Source organism: Triturus cristatus, chromosome 6, assembly GCF_964204655.1.
Source record: "Triturus cristatus chromosome 6, aTriCri1.1, whole genome shotgun sequence".
In the NCBI taxonomy this organism is placed as follows: Eukaryota; Metazoa; Chordata; class Amphibia; order Caudata; family Salamandridae; genus Triturus; species Triturus cristatus.
In genome coordinates this window covers 232548876-232575773 of record NC_140589.1, presented here as the reverse complement: position 1 = coordinate 232575773, position 26898 = coordinate 232548876, and the positions used below count along the sequence as shown (strand labels likewise).

Genomic DNA, 26898 nt, shown 5'->3' with positions numbered 1-26898 from the left:
TACAAGAACCCTACTTACAAATCCACAAGGATAAGGTAATCTTAAAAACTAACCCACTGTTTTTACAAAGGTGATAACTAAGTATCACTTGAATCAAAACCTCATCTTGCCAGTATTCTTCAAAGAACCAAAAACTAAAGCAGAAAAAAAGCCTCCACACCCTGGATGTAAGGAGAGCTCGATTATACTATCTGCAAAAAACAGAACAAGTAAGGAAAACAAAACAGTTGTTTGGTGCTTACTCGCATACCAACACAGGATCAGCTGTCACTAAAGCAACTATTGCAAGATGGATAGTACAAGCTATACAACTAAGCTATACCACTGCCAAAAAAGAACTAACAATACAACCAACCGCTCACTCCACTAGGAAGAAAGGAGCAACACTAGCTTTCATGGCAAATGTACCCATCAATGCCATCTGCGCGGCAGCAACATGGGCATTACCACACACCTTACCAAATCATTATTGTGTGGATATACAGATGAATAAGAAAGCTCAAATTGGACAAAGGGTGCTTCAACACCTGTTTGCTAAGTCTTCCTTTCACCACAGCCTCCCAAACATGGGAGAAACCGCTACATAATCTGATGCACAGCATGTGCATCCAGAAAAGGATTCACGCTGCAAAACGAAATGGTACTTACCAGTAGGAGTAGTTTTACAGCTAGAGTTTTTTGGATTCAAATGCTACCCACCCAGCCTTCCCCTAGAAGGAACGCAAACAGGTGGGGAAGCAAAGTACAACATTAGTAACTCTAAATAGGGACCATCACAAGCATTAAGCATAAAAATGGAAAAAAGAATCCGAAGATGACCACCGCGCACGTCGACCTGCAGGATACCGTCTGACTTTACACAGGGGACGTACCTGCCACCAAATGGTGGTTGACAGTGACCAAAACAAGAAAAAGAAAACAAAGACTATTCCGGACCCAAACTCTAGATTGCGGAATGATGCACAGCATGTGAATCCAGAAAACTCTTCAAGCTGCAAAACTACTCCTACTGGTAAGTAACCATTTTGTTTTGTTCAGTGCCAGGACTACTGTGGCAATGCGTCGTTTTTAAGACAAAAAATATCTTTGCTTTTGCCAATGCTTGTATAATGAGGAGGTCCCTGCAGCTCCCCCAATAACAAAGTTTAACAAAACCCATGTCAAAACAAGACACGTATTGACATAACCAAAAGGCTGACAACCAATGTCATACCTATTGGCTTTGCCAATGCTGGTTTATTTTTGTTTCCTATAATTTGTTGCAACTGGTTACACTGATTTTCCATTATGAATATTTTTGGGAAATACTAGCATGCGTCAACACATTTTGCTGAACGATGCTTTAAAGAAATGGTACCCAAAATGTCACTGTAGTTTAGCATTTGTTTTATGAACATAATATTTTGAAAGCAAAGAATCCTCAATCTTGCTTTCAAGCTTTTGCATATATGTGCATCTAATCAGACAGCATCCTGGAAGCATTACACGTAGCTTTATATTGTTAAACTTTGCAAACGTGTGTACACATTTTCATACTAGGACCACTGTCAGTAGTGCAGTCTGAACTTCCATTTCCTTAGAGCGCTCACCCTAATAATAAAGGCTTTCTATTAGTGAACCATAAATACAAGTTCAAACACATTACCTTATGGGGAGAAATGTTACCTTAACTGCAGACAATGCCTTTTCATGATCCATAATGTGGTAGTGTGATTGGTCATCCAAAGGGATTGTGCTGCAGAGGGTTGGGCCTACTTGTCCCAAGGACAAAACAAAAATGAAAACATCTTGTCCTTGACCCCAATCAATATGTCCTTGCGTCAGGCTATAGTAATTCCACACCCCTGCTTCCTTGCAGCTAAAGCTTGGAACTCACTTCCTTTTCAACTTCAGACGATAAGGGATGAACGCACCATCAGACGTCTTCTTGGGACCCGACTATTTGAAACTGCATTTAAATAATTTTATTTTGACACTGATAGTCTGAGAGCCTATTAGCGCCGGGACACTGAGTAGCTGTGAGCTCTATAAACTCCATGATTGATTGATTGTAATTACTTACATTTACACTTCTATGTATAGTGATGCATATACTTATTTCTTCTCAGGTACTATACTAAAGAAGTCTAAAAGGCTTTTCGAAGATGTACATGAAGACTTCTGTGACATCCGAAATATCTTGTTGAAATTCCAGGAGTGGCGTGAGAAGTTTCCAGACTCCTTCTACGATGCATACATAAGCCTTTGTCTCCCCAAGCTTTTAGATCCACTAATCCGAATTCAGTTAATCACTTGGAATCCTCTTGAGGTACTACCATTCACCATTGTTGAACTTCTTATGTTAAAATCTTTACATTAGAGCAACACAATCTACTTTCTGAAGTGTAGTACTCTATCCCTGAAAAGCTTCTTTTGTACTGTCCTCCTGCTCCCATTACCTACAAAAACTAAAATATTCCATGTTTTTATTAATTGTGTGTTAAACAAGTGAAAGATTTTCTATCCTTCTCAAGGCTGATTGGCATTTTTATTATTAGCTGCATCATGTTCTATATTTCTGATGGATACTTAACTGCAGATTCCTCACGTTAAAAACCTGCAGGTGACAGACTGGACCCATGGAATTTTCATAGCCGTGTCCTGCATGCTGTTAGAGGGCATCGTTCTGCTCAATGTTGGCTCCATATAACCCTGGAACTGACACAGCTGCATATAAGTGCCACACCCTGCACATTAATGTCCGTTCTTTTCTTTCCACGCCTCCTGACTTGGATCCTGAGCTACGATTTCAACTTTTTTGGTTCCTTATTATTCCAAACGTTTCTACAGTGTTCTAGGGAGCAATCAATGTCCTCACCTAAAATAACTTCATTCAAGCTATGCGCAACTGCAGGAAGCGGATGTTGGTCACAGATCACATGAGGTATGCTTTTGGTGCATGAGCTCAGGACATGACTGGAAGCCATGTGACAAGTGGCCTTAATTCACCCCAAGACAATTCGAGAAAGGAAGGTAAAGTTGCACGTCGCCAAACACTAAAATAAGTTGTGGCACTCGTGCAGATCCCGCCTGCGGTCCAACTTGTGGACCTGTACCCAATCATTACACTGTTCTAGAACTGCTCCACTTCCTGCGCAATTTAATTTGGACTTACCAAGTCCAAACACAAATCTAAACAAGCAAAACCGGACCCAACCACAGCCCACCACTATTGATTCCAAAGAGACGGCGCAAGCGTGTCAAAGTGTCAGTTGCACTCCATAGAAGTCACCTGCCATGGAGCCAATCCCTCAGTTGATTGCGATGCAACCAGAGTTTCCTGGGCTGATGCTGCAGCAGAGTGAAGCTGCGACGGTGGCCATGATGCAAATTTTCCGTGCGGTACCAGTTTCCTCTGGCAATCCTTCAGGCCCCATGAAACCACGGGGACCTCCAGACAGGTTACTACTGGCAGCCCTCTCCAGCGCAATATGTCTCCTTGGGACCTGTTACCGGGCCTGTATTGACTTTGGTACAGACTACTTCTCCAGTGCCACAATCCAAACCACTTCCTGCCACCCCAACACTGGTGCCGCTGGCCCCGAATGATGATCCGGTGCTGATACCTATGTCGGATCCCGCACAGACGTCCGTCTGCGCTAGACTAATGTCACGCTAGGAGATACAAAGGTGCAACCACTTGTTGCACCCTGACTCTAATCTTTTATTGTGTAGCAACTTTCAACAGAGGCTCCAATATCTCTTTGGCTCTTACTCTTCTCTTGTGCCAGAGAGGGATTCACTCCCAGGCTATTGATGATGATGATGATGATGATGATGTTGGGGAGGAAGCCTTGCTTCCCCCTCATTACACTAATGATGTCTTATACCTTGAATAACAGAACAACATTAGGCTTGACACCTCCTCTGATGCAGAGTTTGACTTGCCACATGGGCCACAAAAGGACTGCAGCTGAAGTGATAGAATTACAGCTGCCCTCCATTGAAACTAAAGCAAATATTTTTATGGAAATCCTATAGCCTTGGCTAGAAGCATCTTAGCTTTTCCTTCCATTTAATGATTCCCTCACTGATGCTATGATGACCAGCTGGTAAAAGCCATGTTCTTTGCCGCCAGTTAAAAGGACAGACATTATAGGCCAGCGCCTGGTGACCTGTATTTCCTCGCCAAGCACCCAACTCCTGAGATCCTTATTATGCAGCCCTCGACCAGTAAGGTAAATCCTAACTCCTTTCCAACCTCTCCTCTGGATAAAGAATACAAAAGGATTTGATACCCTTGGCAAATGTATGTTTTCTTCCATGCGGCTGCGGTCTGAAAACTCAGTCGGTCTGTTGGGCTGGTAAAAAAAATGCCTTTTGGGACATGGTCCGCGAGATCTTGCCAGCGGTCCTGGGGGACCTTTTGGCCTCATTGGCTCAGACCATACACAATGGGTGGAATGCGGCCAAGTGTGTAATCGGAAGAGGTCTGGATACAACAGATTGCGATGTCAGGGCAGTTGGCACTAGTGTTGTCTTTTGTTGACATACCTGAATGAGATCCACTGGGTAACTGGCAATGTATAGTTTTCTCGAATAGCAAAAGAATTGTAAAGGAGATCTAGCAGATGCATTGCTGCTACAAGGCCCTGTCATTATATACTGAGAATATGCAGGAGGTGTCCAAGACGTGATAATTGTACATATAAGGGATATTTCCTGTAAGAGGATGTTGCTGCTAGACCAAACTGTGCTTGAATATGTTGCATTTTTGTACAAGTTATTTATAATTCCATAAGGGTTTATGTGGAGGGAGGGGGGTTATTTCAGTTGGTGTGTTAAGTGTCACGGTATATGCTTTGGATTACAGAATGTTAGCAATATGTGCAATGATAACTACAAATGTACAAACAGTTATGTAATTGCGGAAACATTCATACAATGTGATGTATATGTATAAAATGACACTCAATAAATTAATAAAATATATATTTTTTAAAGTTTTCTCTAATGGACATGGCATTTGATGTGTCTTTGGAGAGAAGGCAGATTTTGCTTTGCTTTGGAGCTTTCTAAGTACAGCAGAACTACACCACTTTCCTTGGGCTGTTGACCCCTAGTGAACAATTTGTTACATATGAACCTGTATATCACCCTACATTACTCTTCACTGATTTTGTTTTGTGTAACAGGACAACATAGACCTGAACCAGATGTCATGGTACCAAGGTATAAAACAGTTTCACAATTCCAAAAAGGAGGCGGAACCAAAAGAGGATGCTGGTGCTGACCATTCCGATGATGATATTTTACCCAAGATTATTGAGAAAACTATAATTCCTAAAGTTTCAGGTGTGTAGAATGTGTTCTCTTATCTGACGAGCTGTAGCAAAGTGTTCCCAACTGTGTAGCTTCCACTGCATTTGTCAATGTTCAAGGTTTGTATCTTTTTATCTTTCAGAAACTAACTATTTGGGCTGACTATATTCTGTTAATTGGGCCCTGCAGTACAATACTGTACTTAGTGACCCTGATTACAGGTCATTAACTAGTTTAACATCAACCTAAAATCAATAATTTTGTGCTAAAGTCTCATTGAGGCAAGACCTACATATGCCATGTGAACATTTGCACTTCTATCCAAAACTCCAAGGTGAGACATGCTCCTGATTAGAGACCTTGTTTAACAATTTGGCAATATTTCCCTACCTTCTCTTCATAGGTTGCAGCCTTATATGGGCAAACTAACTTTTTAACATAAGCGTCTGATTACAGGAATCTAGTTTATTTTATATATCTCACTGCCCAGGCCCCTTACTTTGAACACTTTACCTTGAGGTCTCAACTCTTCCCCCAATAAATCATGAAATCATAAACTGTTTTATAGTGCATTGATTGAGAGGATGTAGTGTGTTTTTGGCTACATTGATGGTTTCATCTTAATACTGACTATCCTCTTTAACCCCTTCCCCGCTCATGACGGAACCGTTCCGTCATGAGCCACGGTTGCCGTGTGCTCATGACGGAACGGTTCCGTCATGACACGACCGTTGGCGGCCGCTCCGCCTACGCGGCGCTGTTTCCCCGCCTGTGCGGGGGGACAACGCAAATGGGCGGAGTCATGACGGAACCGTTCCGTCATGAGCACAGCTCAACCGTGGCTCATGACGGAGCGGCTCCGTCATGAGCACAGGCCCACCGCGCTGCCCCCCTGCCCCCCCCAGCGCTGCAGCGGAATGTCCGCAGCAGCGAAGGGGTTAAGCAAGAGGTTGCATATTTGTAAGTGTGACGTTCAACAAAGCTTCTTGGAAGGGATGGGGAAACAGTCTATCCTATAGCAGAGAGCATAGTATGCAAAACAGGTTGCTACATACCATATCTGTCGGATTATACATTCTGCTCTCAGTAAGTAGACATTGCCTTAACTCTGCAGCACTAAGCTGTTGGTTCTCTGCCATCTAAGCAGTTGATGAGAAATCACTTGATGTTGATATGTAGGGTCTTGATCCCACACTCTTTCCAACAGCGTCAGAATTATTTTGTGGAGCATGTGTGATAATTTAGCTTTCATTTTCATTTGTGTTTCAGATTTTGTGGAACATGTGTGGGACCCATTGTCATCCACCCAGACAGACAGTCTTGTGAAACACTGTAAATCCATATTGGTGGACACTGAACCTCATAAAGCGAAGCTGGTAAAACCATTTAAGAAAATGATACGGTGTCATCTTATCTGGTGTTCGTGTGTTTAGGAAGAGTGACATCCTTATCAATTAGATCTTTCGAGCAATTGCAGATAACCTACTGTTAGAAATGGGATTTCTGGTTGGCTAAGGCTTGCGCCAAAGCCAGGCAGAGACCACCACTCTAATCAGGGCAAGGGAGTTACACGCCAACGATAACCCCTGCTCACCCCCTTGGTAGCTTGGCACGAACAGTGAGGCTTATCCCGGAGGCAATGTGTAAAGCGTTTGCGCAACACACACACAGCAGCAACAACACACTAGGCACACCACAAAAGGAACTCCACACAAGGTTCTATAACAAATAGCCTTTGCATTGTCATAAATACATTAGAAACATAATCACACAATGTACACTGTGCCAACTGGCACTAGGCAATATTCACAGGGGAATTATATATAGGACCTGGCCAATCGGTCCCTGGTCAGAACCATCAGAACAGGTAAGTAAATGCAAATATAAAACACAACTAGTAACTACTGGTACCATAATGACCTAAGCATTATCACATTAGACATAAACCCACACTAGGCCCAAACCTCATCAGCATAAACGTATTACGCAATGGGCCTCACCAGCATAAACACATTATGCACTAACCCCATAAGCATAAACACATTACGCAAATAGACACTCCCCAAAATATAATAACATGACATTAGCATAAACACATTACGCAATTTGGTAGAGCCTGGCGCTCTACCAATGTTCCCAAACTGCCCCCAGGCCAACTGGCCTTCTCAAAGGGCCTGAGTGCCCTATGTCCCAATGTCGGGTCCGGCTGCCAATGCGGCAGAGAAAAGTGCGCACAGGCACTGGCCTAAACGTTGCAGCTGCCCACTAATTGCTGGGCAGCTGTGGAAAACTGTAGGCATGGGCACTCCTATGCCCGGAGTCCTCCACTGGGACTCTCTCCTAAACCAAACATGCCCACCGTTGCAGCTGCCCACTGTCCAGCAGGGCAGCTGTTACATAACTGGCCAACACAGGGAAAAGCAGGTTCCCCTCTGGGCCCTTTATTAACAATTTTGCCGCCAAACTGGTAGGGGCACGGGGAAAAGTATGGGCCCCTCTGGGCCTTTATGGGCAATTATGCCAGCAACGTTGGAGTGGCCCGCTCTCCTCGCGGGACCCCTCAGACTCTGTGCCCCAACAACAAAGAGCCATCCCTCAGCCGCTCTCGGGGTCGGGAATGCACCCCCCACTCACCGGATTCTGCTGGATTCCTCCTGCGTCCTCCCTCCAGCCATCTCCACTCACCGGGCTCTTCCTTGCTGGCGGGACCGGCACCACTTCTCCCGGTCTCAGGCGGCATTCACAGGAGAGCCCCCGCTCCTCAGGGGCTCTCTCTCTTTGCCTGGACTCTTTGCTTCGCCCGGTCACACTGCTGCACGCGGGGCTCCCTTTTCACCACAGGAGCCCCGCCTGGATTATGGCACGGTCGCCTCTCCTCTTCACTCTCCTTCTCCCGGGCAGCGGGCGGAGCTCTCTCACTCATGTGGTCCAGGCACTTATCCTTTCCAGGCTGGACTTCGGCAACTCCTTATATATGGGCGCCCCGAGAACAGTAATCTCTAAACTCCAGACCGTTCAGAATTCGGCAGCCAGGCTCCTCACTGGAACTAACAACCGCAGTTCAGCCAAACCCGCCCTGCACTCATTGCACTGGCTCCCTATACAGGAAAGAATTCATTTCAAGACCCTCTGTATCGCTCATAAAATCCTTCATAACAAAGGTCCTCCTGCCATTAAAAATCTTCTGAAACCCTACAAACCCACAAGAAACCTCCGCTCTGATCAACTCCACCTAGCTGCAGTCCCCAGAATCAGAAAGGCTCGTTCAGGAGGCCGCCTCCTGTCCTATCACGCCCCGAAACTCTGGAACACTCTTCCTCTCTCTATCCGCAAAGAAACCAATCATTTGTCATTCAGAAAACAACTTAAGACCTGGCTTTTTCCGTAATTTCCATCACCTCCTTCACGCTCTCCGCAGCGCTGGGATGCCTCCGGGTAGCCATGCGCTATATAAGAATATCTTCATTCATTCATTCATGGGGGATCCGGGTGCACTTCTCTCGCGGCGCGGGGCTTCCCTTCACTCCTGGGAGCCCCGTGCTGCCGTTGGCGGCCTCGGCCGCCTTTACTCTTCACTGGGACCCGGGACTTCTCTTTGGTGCTCTCCGAGGCAGGGTGGGCTCCCGTTCTCCCTCGCTCTGCACACTGGGGCTCCCATCGGCTCACGGGAGCCCCGCACCAATACGGGCACAACTTCCGGTCGCCTGACTTCCGGGTCGCATTTGGCAGCGGCTCAGCGGTTTTCTCTCGGCAACTTATCCGCAATACGGGGTAGGCTCTCGTTTTCACACAAAGATACCGGCGGGGTGGGCACCCACCGTGACGGCAGATAAGCGGGATGGGCACCCGCAAAGCTCCATAAGAATGCGGGGTGGGCACCCGCCATTCACCATGCATATAAAGCGGGATGGGCACCCGCTCAATCCCGGCAATTTCGGGGGAATCCCTACGCCGGAGATTCCCTCAGGGCAAGGTGCAACTCAACGCTGCAAAGCTCCAGGGCTCCTCGAGGTGCCAAATCTCAGCGCTCCCAGGGCGCAAAAAGAAAGAGTCCTGTTGTAAGAAAGTATCAGGCTCTAGAAGAAGGGGCAATGCAAGGCCCAGGGAGGCAAGCCCTCCTGGCAGCCCCCCCCTGGGCCCCAGCAGCAGCATGCCCCAGCAGGAACAGCACCAAGTACAGCACACTTTCATTGGGTCACAGCACCTATATTTATATTACAAAATCCCATTGTGTCACAGCACAGGGCATGGGGATACCAGTCAGAACTGGTTTATGGGAGCTTTGGAGCACTTTGTTTTGCCCAGCTCTTCTCCCCTTTGTCAGGTGGGGGCTCAGTGATCGGACACACCACAGGGGGCGGAGCCAGCATTGTACTAGGGAAGCACCATCCTATTCAGAGACGGGGGATTTCTCCTCCCTCCACTCTCAGCCCAGGTGACTCACCCTGCCCCTCCTGGAGCCACCCACACCATCCAGCCCCTGTCACTCACAAGCCAGACATGCAATTCACATCAGGCAGGCAGACACATAGCACACAGAAATGCCAACTTCTAAAAGTTGCATTTCTCCACCAGTCACCATAAATCTGCGCACACCATTGCGCAGCATTTATCCTCACGAGTTCATACATACTAAAACTCGACTCTGCACTCCTCTCATTCCAGGAATTACTATGGACACACATATCCCCCATGCATTCCTATGGGAGGGCAGGCCGATCTCACCACACGTACTCAGAGCACATGGACTTTACACTGGACCACAGTGCTAAAGTGCTCGGAGGCCAAAAATCACCAACACCAAGTTACAGAAAAAGACTAGGAAAATGCAAAAAGCTTTGGGGTGAACCTGCCAAAAAGGGCCAAGTCCAACACCTACTGTTAGCATTACTCAAAAGATCTATTTCTAGGACTGATGCTCTGTTCTCCATTACATTTTAACTTTAAGTCTGCAGTTTGCCAATTTCAGGCATGGTGGCTGTCTAATAACTGGTTTAGGGGGCTCAGTCACTCCACATTTTAAGGATGTCAACATAATACTTAGTGGTAATCTTGAAAACCTGGCTTTACTGCAGCTCTCTGTCGTTTGATGTCCGCACCCCCCAGTCATGTCATGCTTGGAGTGTGATGGTGTCATGTAGTAAGGTACTCATCTTAGTATTTATTAATGTATTCATGCATTTTGTATTTATTTTTCAGCAGTTTTATATAGCATTTATTGCCAGTTGTAAGAATTATAACCCTGCTAACACCAGAGTTCTGTATTCATTAAAATCAAGTCATGCACTTTTTCACCTACCAGTGCTAAAAGGTCTTTTAAAATATAGTAAACATCTAGGAAGGATTAAATGTCTGCCTCGCCCAGTATAGCTTAGGATTTGGGGATGAAGTATTTGGAGGAAAGTCCTAGTGAGTGTGCTTATTGCCATGATACCACGTTTGTCTCCAAGGACAGGAATGAAGAAGGTAGATGTGGTGGTGATGATTAACTTAGTAGTGGAGGCAATGCAGCGACTCTCAGACTGGTTTCAAATAAACCGTCGACTCCCAATAGTAAGGTACTTAATCACACTGACCAAGGAGGATGTGGCTGAAGAATATCGCCCACTCTTGAAGCTAAAAATTTATTTTTCTCATGCTTACTTAAATAGGATTGTTGGGCGGAAAGACTGGACATCAAAACATAGTTAGTTTACACATGATTTCAGTAGGTGACCGGGGATGAACATTTTGAAATGTTGCCGCATAATGTAGCCTGTTGCAGCCTAATGGTTGTCTCAAAGATCAAATGGTATAAATCCCAGTTGATTTGTTGCTCTCAGTATAGATCGCTAGTATAAACTGATGTTCTTTATCTGGCGCTACCTTGCTAGTTTAATTGTACAAATCACTGGGTTAACAAATTACAGCTGAATCTTCTATGTTGCAAGAATTGAAAAGAATGTGAGTAGTACAAATAAAATGGATAATGCCCCCTTGGATCACATAAGTGATAAATCGAGCAAAAGTAATAATGATCAGGGTTGGTTTTATTGATTCTCCTGGTAATTCCTAATTTCTGAAGATGCCCTAAGGGTACACCTTGTAGTACCCAGTAGTCCCAATCCTCCCACCTCTCTGAGGTACCAGTGCCAACAATATTGTTAACTCAGGGAAGGGGAGGAGGATACTAGCCTGATACCAGGACACTCAAGATGAGGCCATTCGTTTCCTTTTAGTTTTATCACGTGTGAAGTTCCAGTCCATAGATACCATATCAAGGCACCCTTGTACGATCGACAGACTTTCCCCAGAAATTTTCAAAGCTTAATTTGTTTTCTACAGACCGTAACAAAATTGATGTATCCAGTCTTGTGAATGTAAATTGTATTGACATATTGTATGGTATGTTTTTATGCAGGGATTGCTGACCTTGGTGGTTAAAAGGATCAATAAGGCAATCCATGATGATGTATACATCCCTTTGTATTCAAAAAGGTAATAACTGTACTATAATTTTAAAAAAATGAGAGATTTCTAAAGCACAGACTGCTAAATAGCACATCACATCTCTGTAAAAACACACGTGAAGAAATTTGATTGGTGAACAAAATTTAACTACATTAGATATTTCCAAGAATCTTTGAAAAATGCAAGACACCTCAATGTGTACGGATTAAAGTATATTATACTTGCCCATTTTTTCTATCCACAAATCTTACACTTTTACAAACTTCTGTTGTCTGTGTCACTTTATTACAGGTGTTTATTAGGGGTGTACAAATTGGTGAGAGAAGACAGTGGATTTCCTTTCTGAGAGGTCTGCGAAGAAATATTTAAGGGAGGAGGAAATAAATTCTTTTATGAGTAGAAAATAGTGCCTTTTTATCCCGGGTGGTAGTGGCACAAGATAGAAACATAGACCTCCTGAATGGTAGGCTATTTATAAAATTCGACTGTCAATGTTTTAGCCATGAGAAAAAGCCTGACTGCTGCTCCTTTGTTTTTGATGACTCCAGACAAGCACACTAAGCTCTTGGATTTTATTGCCATGAAAGTGATGGGTAAATCCATGAAAGCTTCCAGTACCCCTGCTTTGTTAGGGAGTTGGGACAGACCTCTGTGGGACCCTCTTTAAAGATTTGAGGATTATCTTAATCCTGAAAGATGATGTTCTGGATGATGTGTTGTCTCAGCCAATAAGTGTGGCAGCAAATTTGTGACCAGATGGCATACTATTATTCATATAGACAAAAATGCACTTATGATACCTAGTAGTCAAGAGTTTGGGAGTTAGCTTGTTAGTCTTCAGTCTTAAACTGTTCTTTAAAAAAAAAAAAAAAAAAAAAAGTTGCACCGTAACCCCTTCTAGTTGGCATGCTTCCTTCACCATTGGGGTTCTCCTCATCTGATAAGAGCTATTTGTGATGAATTTACGGGGAGCTGTATTTTGGAGAGTTGGAATTGTTATGTGGTCTAATTCTCTTGGAACTGGGGTACTTTCTCCTATAGGTGTGCTGACCACCTAAGGGCTCTCAAAAGGTTGAAATTGTCGGAAGGGGGATAATGTCTATTTAAATATCCCTCCTGTACAATATTGCAGCCTGGGGACAGGGCAAAGGGGTATTGTAATGAACCTGCCTTATCTCATAAATGGGTCAGCTTGTTTCTTCTCCTACAGTCTTGCCTGTGAGTCAGGCAGCATTCGTTTGGAATCTCCCAGTGTTCTTTTACTGGTGTCATTGCACTTCTGCAAGCCACTAATTGCCTCCTTACAGAACTAAAGTGATCACCACACAGCATTAATCCTCACTCTGTACATGTGGATTTTTCACTGAAGCATAGGCTTCTGCCACTACTTTAAATTGAAATAAATATAAACAGGTTGTATTTTCATCTCAAATGGCAACCCAGGAGAAGAGAGCTAGTGGCTAGAGATCTTGGAACTGGGTTTGAGTTCTGGCATCCGATCAACATTTTATGATTCTGGTCAAATCATCTACCCCCCTAGGTGTGAGACTGGATCTGGAAATTCTTGAGCAGTACTACTGTATGCCGCTAGCAGCTCCGCGTCAGCATTGTAGGTGTCGTTAGCACCAGATGTGATGTGGGGGGGTCCTTCATATGTGCCACTGCAGTGCACTGACATCAGTTCCTTTCTTTCAACACTAACTGCATGGATCCGAAAGAGCTATCCCGATCGATTTGTTGACCACTTTTGTGTCAACCTTTTTAAAGGATTCTGCTCCCTGTCTGCTAAGGATGTCTCTTAAGGAGCCTGTGGGGTTTAAACCCTATGGTGCCTGTCACAGGTAGACGTCTTTGACGGAGCCCTTCTGGTTTGTTTGTGGTGCCTGAAGTTGGACCCCAACTGCAGGAATTGTCCCGACTGCTGCGCTAGCAATCCAAAGGTGATTCTGGAGCGGGAGACGAGACTCCTGGCAGCCCGACATCAAAAGACTCCGCACCACTCCAGGTCTTGGACACATGAAAGGTCCTGGACCTGCTCTCTGAATTATTCCAGTGGTTTGTCTTCGCATGAGTCTCACAAGCGCAAAAAATCTAAGAAATTGAAATGCTCTTTAACATCTCTGCTCCAGTCAGTCATTGGAGGAGATACGGGAACACCGGCACAAGTCAAGGCCTTGCTCCCGCACGCCACCTGAAGAGCCTGAGCCTAGGTCCGTTCTGCGCCTCCCTGAATTTCCTGGAGCCGGAGCAACCCCCGCCCAACTCAAGTCGTTTTGAGACTATGCACCATATTTTGGTGTGTGGACACCTTTGAAGTGCCTTTGGGCCCCACATGTCTGGAAGATGCACAGACTGGACTTTTGCCAGTGAGTTTCCCCTTGGTGCCAGCCACGCCCTCTGGATCCTCTCTCGGATGCGGACAAATCCCTGTCATAAGTCTACAACCTTCGCCAAGGTTCGGTCCTGTGGTGCCATTCCCGGCACTGAATTCAGTCATTCCCGACTCCGACATGAAACCACACCAGTGTCGTTAGATGTCCACACTGGTGCCGACTGGACCCCGATGACTGTCCAAGTTGGAGACAGTACCTCCTTTCCTTGACAGGCCTGTGGAGATTTTGGCTGTGGTGGATTTAAGCATCCTCGCGGCTACCCTGACCCCCATGAAGACCCTTTGCCCCGATTGGATTATGTCAACTGGTATGAAGAACTCGTGGATGCCAGGGACCTGAACACCTCATCAGACACTGGCCTGGTCTCTCCTCCTAGTGTGGTTACAGAGAGAGGGGTATCTTTGCTCTGGTGGTGAGGAGTGTGGCTGAGGACTTCAAGCTCCAGCTGCCCCCTGTGGAAGACAAGACCAATGTCTTGACAGAGGTGCTTCACTCAGGAGGGGGGGGGTATCCCACACAGAACCCCTACTGCCCTTCAATGAGGTACAAGCCCTGCAGGGGCACCTCCATGCACAGGGCACTCCGCAACCCCGTGCTCCTGGGGACCCAGCTTGTCTCACTTAGCACCCCAGCCCTTTGAGCCTGGTAGTGCAGGTGTCAAAGTCTAGAGTGAATCCTAGCTTGTTCCCTACCACTCCACCGGACAGAGATTCCAAGAGGCAGTTGGGGAAGAAGATTTTCTCTTCCACCAGGCTTGTACTGCGGTCATATAACACTGCATGCCTCTTGGACCGATATAGTCACACTGTATGGTACTCAGTTGCGCAATTGCTCCCTATGCATTCGTAAAAAGCCCAAGCCATCCTGAACCAGGCTATCGCAGATGGCAGAGATGCTGGCAAATTCACCATCAGAGGTGGACTAGACCTCGCTCGACTCGCTGGGCAGGGCCATTGCGGTGACAAAGCTGATTCAGCACTTGAGCGCTTCATATACAAGTAGGGTCACCACCTGGACGTTGAGGCTTGCCACGGCACTACACCCATTCTTCTTTTCGCCCCTCCTGTGGCTATGGTAGGGGCTGCCAAATGCATCCATTGCCGCCCAGCCAGCACACCCAATAGACTTCCAAGCCTTTTTGTGGATGCGGATGTGCTCCTACAAGTCCTGTGGGAACTAATGCCAGAGTTCTGTCCAGTTAACCCCCCACCCGCCTTCCCCCAGCAGCTGCAGCCTCCAAATTGTCTGACGGGGTCCAGACCTGGAAACCCCACCGCCCCTGCCACCATCCTCTATTCGGCTGATGGAGGACCAACCCTCCGTGTTGTGCCATGGCTCTTTTGACCAAAGGAGCCATCAAGATGGTGCCAGCATCATAAGTAAGTTGTGGTTGTTATTCTCGCTACTTTCTGGTGGTGCCAAAGAAGGACGGAGGCCTTCGCCCTATTGTAGATCTGCGCCATCTCAATGCTTACATGAAAAAGGAGAAATTTAAGATTCTAATGCTTGCTTAGGTCCCGTCTGTGCTGGATCCTGGAAACTGGATTGTAGCATTGGACGTGTGGGACGCTTTTTTTTATGTTCCCCTTCCTGCAGGTTCATCAATGTTACCTGTGGTTCACTGTGGACCAGAAGCATTTCAAGTTTGCTATGCTCCCACTTCGGCATTACCAGTGCCTTTCTTGTATTCACGAAGGTGATGACAATGGTTTCAGTGTATCTGTGGAATTCAGTGGCAACATTCGGGCTATGATGCTGATGATTCAACAACCTGGATTTCAGTCTGATGGCCTCCTGCTGGAGGAGTGTGCTCAGTAGTATATGCAGGTTCTGCGGTGGGATCTGAAGTCCCAGTGGGCGCATCCCTAGGAAAAATCTCTCCAGCGTGGTGAGCATTTCGAAGTAAACTGCAACAGATCTGCAGTCGTGATTAACGGACCACGATTGGCTCAGCAAAGGACCCCCCCTCTCCCTTCCACACCCAGAGCTAACAGTAGTGACCTATGCATTGCATGTGGGCTGGGCAACTGTAAGGGAAAAGTGAGAGATTAGGGGTCTTTGGTCTCCGGTGGAGACCGAGCTCCACATCAGCCTTCACGAGCTAAGGGTGATTTGCTTGGCATTGAAAGTTTACCTGCCTTCCATCAAAAGGAAGCTGGTCCAGGTGTTCCCAGATAACAGTACCATTGTATGGTACTGCAACAAGCGGGGTGGAAAGGGGTCATGGACCCTGTGCCAGGAAGTTCTACGCCTCAGGAGATGGCTAGAACATCGGGGACACGTTCCTGGCAGAGCAGCATCTGGCGGGATCCCTAAACTCTAGGGCGGGCAAACCTCAGGGACCTCACATGGTGTCTGCATTCGGAGGTGGATCAAGGTCTCTTTCAGGACTGGGAGAACCTTGGCTAGATCTTTTGGCCACCACCGAGAACCCTCAATTTAATTAATTCTGCATAATGTAGTTTCCAAAGCACCTCTCGCTCAGAGATGCATTCTGACTAGACTGGAATATGGATTCCTATGTCTTCCCGCTGATACCTTTCCTACCCTAAGTTCTGAAAAAGATCAAGACCATCTGGGCCCAAGTTATCCTGGTGGCTCCGGATTGGGCGACTAGAGTATGGTATTCAGAATTATCGAGCATGAGCATCCGTTGTTTGATCAGGCTGCCCTTTCAAGAGAATTTACTGTTGCAGAAACAGGGCAGAGTTCTGCACTCAAACATTCGCACACTTCACCTTTATGTGTGGAAATTAAGTAGTTGAGAGTCTTCGCCCTTCCTCCCAAAATCTGTGACGTCCTATTGGCAGCCCGGCATCTGTCAACAAAAACTGTATATGGCTGCTGTTAGGACAAGTTTGTGGCGTGGTGCACTGAGAAACACATTTACCTACTTTCTGCACCACTGCCCGAAGTGGTGGTGTTTGTTTTGTTCTTAGCCCGGCAATGTCTTGCTCCTGGCACAGTTAAGGGGTACCTTTTGGCCATCTCCGCAGTTTGGCTATTACCGGACCAACCCTCCATTTAAGTCTCCCAATGTGGCACTATTCTGAAAAGGCTTCAGCATATGATTCCTCCCAAGCATTTTGTTATGCCCCAGTGGGATTTTAATTTGGTTTTAACCTATTTGATGTGTTCTCCCTTTAAACTCATGCATAGCTGTCCTCTTAGACGTTTGACAAACAAGACTGTTTTTTTGGTGGCATCACATCTCACATCAGCCAGGAGTGTTTGCAAGCGGCAGGCTCTATCTGTTCAACTTCCATACACCAGCTTCTTCCCAGACAAAATGATTCTCCGAATCAGTGACTCTTCTCTGCCATGTTCCACGAACCTGTGACTCTCTTTTCTTTCACATCAAACAAAACATCACACTGACCACTTTATTTGCTCCATCTCACCACTCCAAGGAGGAGGAGAGACTCCACTGGCTTTATTTTAAAAGGGCACTGTCCTCCTATAGCGATTGTACTAAAGAACAACGGGTGAATGATCAACTCTTTGTAGGCGGTCACTGGAACAAGAAGGGGAAGACCGTGCAGAAACGGACCATCTCCAGATGGATTGTTTTCTGCATTAAAATCTGCTACGTAATAGTCAGGAAACAACCGCCTGAGGGTTTGCGGGCACCTTCCACCAGAGTCACAACTGTGGCAGTTTGTGGAGTTCCTGTCCTGGAAATGTGTCAGGCTGCTATTTGGGCATCCTTGAACACGTATACCAGACACTGCTGCCTTGAATGTCCGGTCCGTCATGATGAACACTTTACCCGTTCGGTCCACCAGGATTGTTTGGTCCAAGCGAGTTTGCAGGCTCACCTCTGGGGAGGTATTGCTTTGGTATATTATTATTATTTCTGAGTTTGTAGAGCGCCTGGTTACACTTATCAGTGTGTCCGCGCGCTATCAAAGATTGCAGCAGCGCCTACTCAGCAAAACCAAGAAGCAGATGGTTAGCCCTTGGGGAAGAGAAACGTCTTCAACTCCTTCCGAAAAGTCAGTTATGATGATTCTGCCCTTAGACGAGGGGGGAGGGTGTTCCATCTACGGGCAGTTAAGGAGCGGAACGATCTCCCTCCCATCCTAGCCTTCTTTATTCTGGGAATCGAGAGGAGTCCAGCATCAAGGGAGCGCAACTGTCGAGCAGGAATATAAGGAAGGAGCAGGTTGCGCAAGAAGCCCGGGCATTTCCCCTGAAGTATCTTGTGGGCAATGCATAGGGCCTTGAAATTCACACGTTCCTTAATAGGAAGCCAGTGTAATTTCTCCAAGGCTTTTTTCGAAGGAGCTCTTCTTGGTAGCCGAAGTACAAAGCGAGCGGCGGCATTTTGGATAGTCTGGAGTCTACGATGGCAGCTAGCATTTGCTCCCAGATAGAGGACGTTCCCATAGTCCAACCTGGAGGTGACTAGGGCATGTACCAAAGTTTTCCTAGCGGATTCCGGGAGCAAATCGAGCGTCTTTCTCAACTTACGAAGGATAGCAAAGCAGATGCCAGAGACACACCGGGAGTGGTAGTCAAAAGTCAGGTTTGAATCAATCCAAAAGCTTAAATTCTTCACCTGATCCCTTGGGATCGGCAGAGGTCCCAAGGCCTGCGGCCACCAGGCCGAGGTCCAAACTGAGGGAGATCTGCCGACGATAAGTACCTCTGTCTTGTCACCATTTAGGCGGAGGCAATTGCTGGCCATCCATGTTGAAAGGTCTTGAAGACAGGATGTAAACTTTCTAGCAGCCTGCTCAGCTGGCTGGGTCAGAGCAACAACCAACTGAGTATCATCGGCATATGTTACTACCTCAACCCCATACTGTTCAGCAATGAGCGCCACAGGTGTAACATATAAGTTGAACAGGGTGGGGCTGAGGCTAGAACCTTGAGGGACTCCCTGCCTGAGATCAAAGACATCTGATCTGTTGCCCCCTTGCTCCACGTAAAAGCTGCGGTCGGTCAGGAATGATTCTAGCCATAACCACGCTTTTCCCGTCACTCCCCCTCTCTTCAGACACTGTAGCAAGGTGTGGTGTGCCACAGTGTCGAAGGCGGCACTGAGATCGAGAAGTATCAGTGCTGCTACTTGCCCTTCATCCACATGTTTCCTCAGCGCCTCTGTAGAAAAAAGTAGGGCTGACTCCGTGGAGTGGTGAGCACGAAAGCCTGACTGGTTAGTGTGTAAGAGGCCATTCGCCTCTATATGTGCTGTGAGTTGTTGGTTGGCCAATTGTTCGGCTAGTTTGGAAAAGAAGGGTAAGAGGGAGATCGGGCGTAGGTTATTAAGCTGAGTGGCACTGACTTGAGGTTTTTTTTTTAGGGGTAGCACGACTGCTTGTTTCCACCCAGGCGGAACCTTGCCTGAGTCGAAGGATAGGGAGAGTATGTGTCTAACATAGGGGGCTAAGAAACTCCTAGAACTAGCCAATATTCTGGCCGGTGCAGGATCCCTGGGGGAGCCTGATTTAATTCCCCTCGCTACTGTCATCAGAAGTTCCTCCTCTGGAACATGGAACTGACTGATGCAGCCTTCCTTCTCTTCCCCCCCCCATCTGACTTCCTCGTAGGGGGGGAGCCTATTGGAGCCAGTTCTGGCATCACAAGTAAAGGTGGAATAAATGTCCAACACCTTTTTTTGGAAGAACTCAGCGATTTTGTTGCAGGCTTGCGCAGAGGCGCCCGCCTGTTCATCCGTGGAGGCTAGTGTTGAGATCTCTTTATAGATCATGAATAGCTCCTTGGTAGAGCATTTAGCCCTGTCGATGCGATCGGTATAGAACGCTGCCTTGGTTTTCCTGATCAAGGCATGATAGTTCTTGAGGCAGACTTTATACCGCGTTCCTGTTTCTGATAGGTAGGCCCTTCTCCAGGCTCGCTCTACCCGTTTGCAAGCAGCTTTGGCTTCTTTTAGTTCCGCGTTGAACCAAGGTGCTGATTTTGTTAATCGCACCGGGCCTTTATTAGACCAGGGAGCTGCTGAATTCAGAGCATGTGTAATGTGTGCATCCAGGGTTACGCAAGCCTCATTAAGTGTAGTACCCAACACAGTGGGGGGACTTTCCAGGATAAAACTGTCCCTGAACCTATCGTGAGAAAATTTAGCCCACTTCCTTTGTCTCCTCCTGTTGCAGGTGATTTGGCTCGGATTATTATGAGCCCTCACATGGAACCAGAATGGGACGAGGAAGTGGTCTGTCCATATCAGTGGTATGGGGGATTCTTGCTTAATATTATCCCAATTGCTGAAAATGGGATCCAGCTGATGCCCTAGACGATGTGTGGGAAGGGTGGAGCATAATTCTAGCTGCATAGTATGCAGCTCTTGCCGGATTTCTTGTGCTGCTGTGTTATTGGCATCTTCAAAATGAAGATTAAAGTCACCTAGCAGGAGATATTTATTAAAACGCATGGCTGAGGAGATGGTATTATGTGCAAAACTGTCAGTGAAGGCCTTACTGGCACCAGGAGGTCTGTACACTAATAGACCCTTGATAATCGTGTTGGTGTCAATCAAGATTGAGAAGGCTCCTGTTTCACTGTCTGCGATATTAGCGGGCTCCAGGGTGCATTTAACACTCTCCCTGTAGATTATTGCGATGCCCCCCCCCTCTCCAGCTAAGTCTATCCTGCCTGCAGATTTTATAACCATGGGGAAGAGCCTCCGCTAATTCAGGATCCGAGTCCTCATTAAGCCAGGTCTCTGTTAGAAACAGCATATCCCATCTGTTATCAGTCAGGAGATCATGAATCTCTAGCCTATGTTTTTTTGAGGGACCTGCAGTTGAGCAGGGCACGGTTAATCTTCCTGCTGTTACCCAGTGCATTGGGAATACCAGAAAGGCTCCCTGTGGTGTGCTTGCTCAGGGTATATCCACAATGCCTACAAGGCAGTTCCTGGTCGTAATTATTTAAATCAATGTCATGCTCACACTCCTTCACGATCTTCGTACGGAGATTGGTGAGCTCCTCCTTAGTGTAAGTACGAGGTAACTGGAGACTGCCAGGGGGTATGGCCCCGTGCCCCGGTCGGCCGCGGACGGGCTAGCCTTAGGCGCGAATCCGGCGCGCCCGCTGCGCTCGTCCGCTGCGCGTATGACACATGTGTGGTTAAGTACCTTCCCTTCCGGCGGACGACTAGACCGCGTCCTGCCGGAAGTGGGTACCGGGTCAATGAGGTGTTTTCTCCCGCCGCTCAAACGGCAATGCAGCCGCGGCGGATCGGGCAGGGACACCGAGAATGCAAGGACACAGCCCCAAAGTGAGGTAAGTAAAAGCGTCACTAGTAAAATATATACAATGCTAAAAAACAATACAATGCTGCACAGAGAAAGAAGACATATATGTTCCCAGGCGCTCAGTAATGAGGAGTGGCGCCGACAATCCGCCGTTCCCTAACGCAGGATTGCTTAAGTACCTTCCCTTCCGGCGGACGACTAGACCGCGTCCTGCCGGAAGTGGGTACCGGGTCGATGAGGTGTTTTCTCACGCCGCTCAAACGGCAATGCAGCCGCGGCAGATCGGGCAGGGACACCGAGAATGCAAGGACACAGCCCCAAAGTGAGGTAAGTAAAAGCGTCACTAGTAAAATATATACAATGCTAAAAAACAATACAATGCTGCACAGAGAAAGAAGACATATATGTTCCCAGGCGCTCAGTAATGAGGAGTGGCGCCTAAGCTAAAGAATCTGCAGCTAGAACCCTCTATCAGATGAATCTGTTACTTACCTTCTGTAACGCCTTATGTGGTAGAGACTGTAGCTAGGCGCAGATTCCTTTCTGACCCTCCCATCCTCCCCACCTGCAAATTGGAATTTTCTGTCTAAAAAGGTACTTGTAGGCTCTTTGAATCTGCACACTGGTCGATCAGCCTTCTGATGTGGCTCTGTGGTTTACACAAAAAAAAACTGTCAATGAACTGCAAGGCACCTACATAGGTATTACTCTTGTCCCATCAGGCACGGTTGAGGCCTACGACGTGGAGCTACTATACGCCACCTACTAGCGCTGTGGGAGTATTACTCCAGATTTTCCTGATACAGTTTGACACCTGGAGGATATTCCAAGATAAGAAATCTGTGGCTAGATAGTCTCTATCAGACAAGGCATTACTGAAGGTAAGTAACTTGTTCTTCCTGGCCATCCAATCATTTGCTTCTCCATGTGAACATAACTCCAAGTTTGTGACTACATCAGGTCGCACTGCAAGCAGCTTATCTTGAATGTATGTCGCTACCCTAATTTAGTAGTTTTAATTGTCACAATTCTATAACGCAAACCAGGCCATGGGCATAAATGAACTCTCCAAAACTCAAATTAATAATCTATGAAATATAAGATCAATACAACAGTACAATAAAAAACAAGGCTTCAGTTGGATAGATACAGAGTATAAGTAAGTGGGCTTTTGAGAAATCATGCCAGGACTTGGCCTAGCGCACGATTTTCGCACCCGCCACATTAAAGTTTGCTAGCTGCTTGTTAGAAAACCTACGCCACGCGGTGGTTGGCTGAGTTTTTACGGAACTCCTCGCTCCAGGCAGAGCACGAAGTGGGCAAATCTCTGCAAACTCTGCTGGCAGAGCTGAGTTTTCCATGCACCCATAATAATAGGGTTTCTCTAGTTGCAGCCGTTATTGTTTATGCAAGGATCTTCCAAAATGGCATCAAATACAAGTTTAAACCCACAAGTTCTACTGCACTCTCTGTGAGCGAACTCAAAGTCCAGTCTGTGGGTGTTTCATGGTGTGGATACCTGCAAAAGGTGGTTTATGCTGTGTTGATCGATTTCGCACCTTTTTCAGGTTCTATTCCACCCCTCCCCCCGAAACGTGTCAACCTTTAATTCAGGACAAAATGTATATTTAAGTTCGAAAGTGAACACCTGTAAAATAGTTGGAGGTTAAGTATATGTTTTGTTACAGAGGAATATATTTTTCTGTGGAAACATTACAAGGGCAATGTCACTTTAGTGCCACATTTACAAATGTGAGTACTTATGGGAATCTGCTATAGTCACTGGCTCCGAAGAAAACTCCTGGAATTCTTTTAAAATTCTAAAAGGGTTGGGAATCTGCACAAAGTATAGCCGAGTTATATATGCCCCAATATTTCCTAACAAAAGATTCTGGCTTGAAGACTGGATATTGTTCAAATACATTATTAATGAACTAATTGGTTCTTCAATATTATCTAAGTGGAAACGTATGAAACACTTGTGCAAATGTTGAAGCCTGTATGAATTTCACAAACATTACATGTTTTTGTTCTCTTTGGCCAGCTCTGTAGAAGATAGCAAATCCCCACATTCTGTGTTCCAAGAAAGACAGTTTTGGACAGCAGTGAATGTAAGTATCAGATGGTACTGGTTTGGCTCAGTTATCTCTAACTTGAATTTGTTGCATAGTTTTTATAAAGGAACCCTGCCTGAAAGACATCTTGCTCTTTGTTTCATGATACCAAAGAAATGGACAAATTCCAATAAACCTCCAGGTTTGACTGATTTTGCCTATTAAATGATATTGCTTAGCATTTAGTGGGTAATAAAAGATGACCCAGGGTTATGTTATGTTGATTTGTATAGTGTACTAATCACCCGAGAGGGTATCTAGGGGCTTGGGCAAGGTGTGTTGTCTGAAGGTGCTTATATGAAGAGCCTGGTCTTCAGCTTCTTACGGAACTCAATAAGTGAGGAAGAGGCTGTGATGTGAGGTTGTTCCCTGTCTTGAGTGCAATGTAGGAGAATGGGTGACCTCCAGTTTTGTTTTTGCGGATGTGGGCAAGTGAGTGAGGCAGAATGTAGGTGTCTTTTTGGTTGGTGAAATTGTATGCCGCGGTTCATGTAGTCTGGTCCTGTGTTGCGTGGGACTTTGTGTACATGGAAGTTTGAATTGGGTGTGCTTGTGAATGGGGAGCCAGTGAAGCTTCCTTAGGTGCGGTGTGGTAGCGGGTGTGGCGTGTGAGGTAGAGTACGAATCTTGCGGCTGAGTTTTGGACGGATAGAGCTTGAAACAAGTGACATTACACCTGGACACTGACTGTTTGGATGTTGCTTGGCCAAAAGTGTCTGCACTGTAAGATACTAGAAAGAAGTTCTCTACTACTGTACAAATGTTTATATTTTCCCTTTAATATCAGCCCACACATTTGATTTTCAAAATCTTGCTCAATAACAGTTTAAGTATTTGGGGGTCTTTAAATTAGTGGACTTATCCAAGTAGACATTAAGACACCACCTGCGGAGCAGCAGGTGTGCCCTCCGCCTTGCCTTGTGGCAGAACCATACTATGAAGGATGTTTATATTTCAGTGAGCTAAAATAGAACCACATGGATAAGTGAGGATGGTGCTAAAGCATTCAAGCTGTTTATCTTGATTTACCCTGTTGAGAGTATTAAAGTATTTTCCTAGACAAATGAATTAGTTGAGAGGTGGCAAACTCTAATTCTAGAATTTCCTTCACTAGAAGGAATGGAAAGTCTTTGTATATGTACAACATGATTGCAGTTTGTTTAAGAGTAATTTTGCTGCCTCTATGTAAAGTCTGCTCAAATTATCTAGATGAAAAAGTACATGGGTAGCAGGAGATATACTACCACCAGGGTGCCACTGGGGAGAGTGGGTTCCGGAGAAAGTTACTGATTCATTGGAGGTTGTGTTGCCACAGCAGGAACCAGGTTGACCTCTGTGTCTTGTTTGTTGTTCCTATTTGTTGACCTGTTACTGAGAATGACCATAACATTGTAAGAATCTTTCATGACCTTAACCCCTTCGCTGCTAAGGGGTCATTTGTGTAGATCCTTCAAGGTTTCTTTATAGAAACGAACCGTTGTATATATGAAAATTTTTAAATTGGTTGAAAAAGCCATTTGTTTCAACGTTTTCACCTGTAACTTCTTCTAATTATGACAGCTGTTTGAAAGCAATATACCGTTAAATCCGCTGGACCTTTCTTGTGTGGGGATATATAGGACTTGTAGGTTCACCAAGAACCCGACAAACCCAGAGCCAATAACTGAGCAGCGTCTTGCAATGGTTTTTTATTATGTACCAGGTATATAGCAATTCATTTGGGAAAATATATACATGGAAAAATTGGTATGAAAGACACCTATGTAGTTCTGAAATTGGAACAAAATATAGAGTTTAGAAACAGTAGATATTTGCACATTTCCGAATTTGTGAGTACCCATACTAGCATGAGAATTATAGCTCATTTTTCAAAGTGACTTCTTTTTTATACATTGTCTTTCAATGCATCGAAGGTCAATAGGTAAAAACAGTTGCTCTACAATTCTGTGTTACCCTAAGTCTTCCAATAAAAATTGTACCTCACTTGTGTGGGTAGGCCTAGTGCCTAGTGCCCGCGACAGGAAACGGCTCAAAACGTAACACGGACACGCTTTAATTTTACAGTGAAAACTGACCCTTTTTTTGTAAAGTGCCTAGCTGTAGATTTTGAACCCTAGTTCTCCCGGCACCTAGGGAAACATTTTTGAAAACTAGATACTCGGGGGAATCCAGGATGGGGTGACTTGACTGGCTCTCACCAGGTTCTGTTACCCAGAATCCCTTGCAAACCTAAAAATGTGTCCCAAAAAAACACATTTTCCTCACATTTCTGTGGTGGAAAGTTCTGGAATCTGCATGGATCCACAAAATTCTACCCACCCCGCGTTCCCCAATGTCTTCCGAGAAAAATGGTACCTCACTTGTGTGGGTAGGACTAAGTCCCGCGACAGTAAACGGCTGCAGATTTTGAACCCTAGCTCTGCCGGCACCTAGGGAAACCTAGCAAACCTATACATTTTTATAAACTAGGCAGCCCCCACCCCCACGCATAAAGAAAAAGCAAGCGCCTAGTGGGCTTTCTGCCCCTCCCAGGGGCTGATTAGGGGCCACTGCCCCCATCCGCCCCTCGGAAGGGGGCAGAAAGACTCTGGCATTTTTTGGGGGGGGAGGTGTGGGCATTGGCACGCCCATTCAGGGCTGACCTCAACCCTGAATAAAAAGTTAAAACATTCCTGAGGCCTAGAGGGCTTTCTGCAGAAGGACCGTTACATTTTGTTTTGGGGGGGGGGGGGGGATTGGCCTCCCAACCCTTCATCAATAAAAATAAATCCCTGATTTCTAATGGGCTTTCTGCCCCCTGGGGGGGCAGATTGGGGGCTACTGCCCCATATGCCCTCTCTGGGGGGGTGGAGGGGGGCAGGAGGACTGGATTTTCACTGGGGGTGGGGGCATTGTTATGCCCATTTTGGGCAGCCCCCATCCCAACATCAATAAAAAAATCCCTGGTTTCTAGTGGGCTTTCTGCTCCCCCGGGGGGCAGATTGGGGGCTACTGCCCCTGTCTGCCCCCTGGGGGGGCAGAAAGACTGTTGTGACCAAACAAATATGGGGGGAGCGAAGGCCCTTGCACAAGGGGCTGCTCCCCCCTCCCTGGTGCTAGTGGGTGGATTCCTGCTTGGGGATCGCCCTCCTGGGGTGATCCCCAAGCAGGGATCCACTAGGGAAGGGTACCATTGGAAAGGGGAGATTCTCCCCTTTCCAACAATACCCCTACCATCTTTTTCGGTGCTCTGGGGTGGGGTGTGGTGAGATAGCCCCACAAGCACCAAAACTGAAACTAAGTTTCAGTTTAAGTTTCGTTTTTGTTGCAACGACGATAGCGCGCCATGTGTGCGATCGTCTTTACAATGAAATTCAAAAATAGGCCTGGGGAGGTTGGGGAATCTCTTCCCCCCCCTCCCCAGGCAAAAAGAAAATG

The 26898-nt window shown here is 46.3% G+C and overlaps 1 protein-coding gene across 2 annotated transcripts in view; it reads left to right on the top strand.

Moving 5' to 3' along the window:
* The window catches only part of GCFC2 (GC-rich sequence DNA-binding factor 2), a 255188-nt gene that overhangs the window by 167946 nt on the left and 60344 nt on the right, over positions 1 to 26898 (top strand). For both annotated transcript variants that reach the window (XM_085610585.1, XM_085610586.1), the window contains 5 exons: positions 2109 to 2308; positions 5175 to 5334; positions 6571 to 6677; positions 11702 to 11778; positions 23412 to 23478. In XM_085610585.1, coding sequence (XP_085466711.1) covers positions 2109 to 2308; positions 5175 to 5334; positions 6571 to 6677; positions 11702 to 11778; positions 23412 to 23478 — 611 coding nt within the window. The remainder of the gene's footprint in view (positions 1 to 2108; positions 2309 to 5174; positions 5335 to 6570; positions 6678 to 11701; positions 11779 to 23411; positions 23479 to 26898) is intronic.